Here is a 2,005-nt window from a genome sequence, read left to right on the forward strand (position 1 = left end):
GGGCCCGGCCTCAGCCTGAGCCAGGCAGGGCCCCACAGGGTGCGCGATTCACTTGCCGGGGCTCTGGGATCCTTCTGCCCAAAGTTTCTGTAAGCTCGTCGCCTTGCCCATCACTCCGTAAATGTCCTCGGCCAGCTCCTGCATTTCTTGCAGGAAGTCCAGGTCGCTGATCCCGGGACGGCCAGCCGCGGCCTGGAACCTAGATGAACTTCAAACATCTGGAATGAGCGCCCCAAACGTGACTCTTCGCAGGAGTGAGCGACTCGGTGCTGTCAAGACTCTCGATACCAACAGCGGTCATTGTCCCCCAGACGCGGACCACGCGGACCCTCTCCACGCCCTGACCGCCCCGAGGAGCCCATGGCACTTGCCTGTCATCCAGAATGAACACTATCATTTTTAAAAACTTTGCTAACTTAAAATTAGAAAGTTGTTCTCAGTCTCTTTATGATCTGTGAAGTTTAGGCATTTTACGTGTTTACTAATCATTTGTTTTCATTGATTTTCCACACGTCACGCAGCGCGCCCTGTGCCAGGCCCTGGGGACAATGACACCAGTGGCCCGAGCAGGCCGCACCGCCACGTGCACGGAGGGGACGGGCGGTGAGCACGCGGGTTAAAGCAAATGCCAGGAGGAGAATCGTGAGACTCGGTAAGACAGGGAGTGAGCGGAAGAGCCTGTCGCAGAGGTGGCAGTCGCTGTCGGCCTGAGGGCGGTGGTGTCGGCCGGCTGAAAGAGGTGGGGTGCAGGCTGGTCAAAGAGCCCTCTGCTCGGGGTGGGGACAGCGTTAGGACAAGGGTGGAAAGAGGCGGCCAGGGGAAAGCTCTGCAGAGGGACGGAAGGGGACGGGGTCGCGCCCACTCTGGAAGCGGACCGAGGGGACATCCATGAGCCGGACTCGGCTGCGTTCACCGCATCTGTCATTTTCTGTACGTCCGGCCTCGCCGACCACTGGTCATGGCTCGTCCCAGGGCTGGGCAGCTCCTGGGGACAGCAGAGGGCTCGAGACAGCCACTGCGGGGTCTGTGCGCCCCGCAGCCCTGACTGGACCAAACGCGCCGTGGGCACCACGAGGACAGGCTTCGGGCCGAGTGGCCGGCGGCACCGAGCCCGAGCTCACCCGCCCGCTGGGCACGTGGGGAGAGGCCGGGGGTCCGCCCGGGTCCCACACAGGAGCGGGCCGCCCTAGGTCGGACGCGCGCGGCCTTCGTCCCGTTTTCTCCGGGACCTTCGCTGTCCTGTTTGCTTTAAACGTGGCCTCCCCACCGCATTCGCGAGACGCAGCTTCTCCGGTTAACATTTGCCTTTCGTTGGATTTTAGCTTCGAGTCATCTCACTGCTAGACGATCGTAATGGACATAAACTGTGTGAACGATTACGTCGATCGGAGCAATGTCTCCAAGAGAAAATTACCAGACACAATGTAAATGTGTCCAATTATAAGAAAATAGGGTGAGGCATAACAGCACGTGTTTTTGAAAGGGTTTCCTGTCGTCTTTAAAAATGGGGCTCCTGAAAATTGCTTCCTGCGCAGCCATCGGATGCGAGCATGCAATGGACCACTGAGTTTGCTCATTAAAACGCAGACCCCGGGCACACCTGGGCACGCCACCGGCCCCTCCATCCGCCGCCTGGAGGCTGCCCAGGAGTCTGCCCCGACCCACGCCTCCGGGGCTCTGATACAGGCGACTCGAGGACCAGCCTCAACGCACGCTCTGTGACCCTAATTGGAAATGATGACACGATTACTATATTTTTCTCGACTTTACATCATGGATGTGAGGAAAGATTTTTTTTTGGTAGTAAACAAGAGGAAATAGTCTCATAAGCTTTGAAATCGGCACCGTCCACCCTGTCTACATCTAATCTCAAAATCAAAATTAAATAGGAAATCATTTCACATGCTGCTGGGAGCTTGTTAAAATTACTAGGTGTCCAATTACGCTCGGCATTTCCAAGAGGACAAAAAGTAAAGTGAGGGGAAATTTTTCCTGACCAGGAAGT

General features: G+C 56.8%; 1 protein-coding gene across 1 annotated transcript in view; it reads right to left on the minus strand.

Moving 5' to 3' along the window:
• Nucleotides 1-2,005, minus strand: part of ABCA13 (ATP binding cassette subfamily A member 13) — a gene marked incomplete at its 3' end in the record, with an annotated part of 90,591 nt that overhangs the window by 72,177 nt on the left and 16,409 nt on the right. The window contains exon 3 of the mRNA XM_023524172.1: nt 57-208. Coding sequence (XP_023379940.1) covers nt 57-208 — 152 coding nt within the window. The remainder of the gene's footprint in view (nt 1-56; nt 209-2,005) is intronic.

This window comes from Pteropus vampyrus, unplaced genomic scaffold, assembly GCF_000151845.1.
Source record: "Pteropus vampyrus isolate Shadow unplaced genomic scaffold, Pvam_2.0 Scaffold449, whole genome shotgun sequence".
Lineage (NCBI taxonomy): Eukaryota > Metazoa > Chordata > Mammalia > Chiroptera > Pteropodidae > Pteropus > Pteropus vampyrus.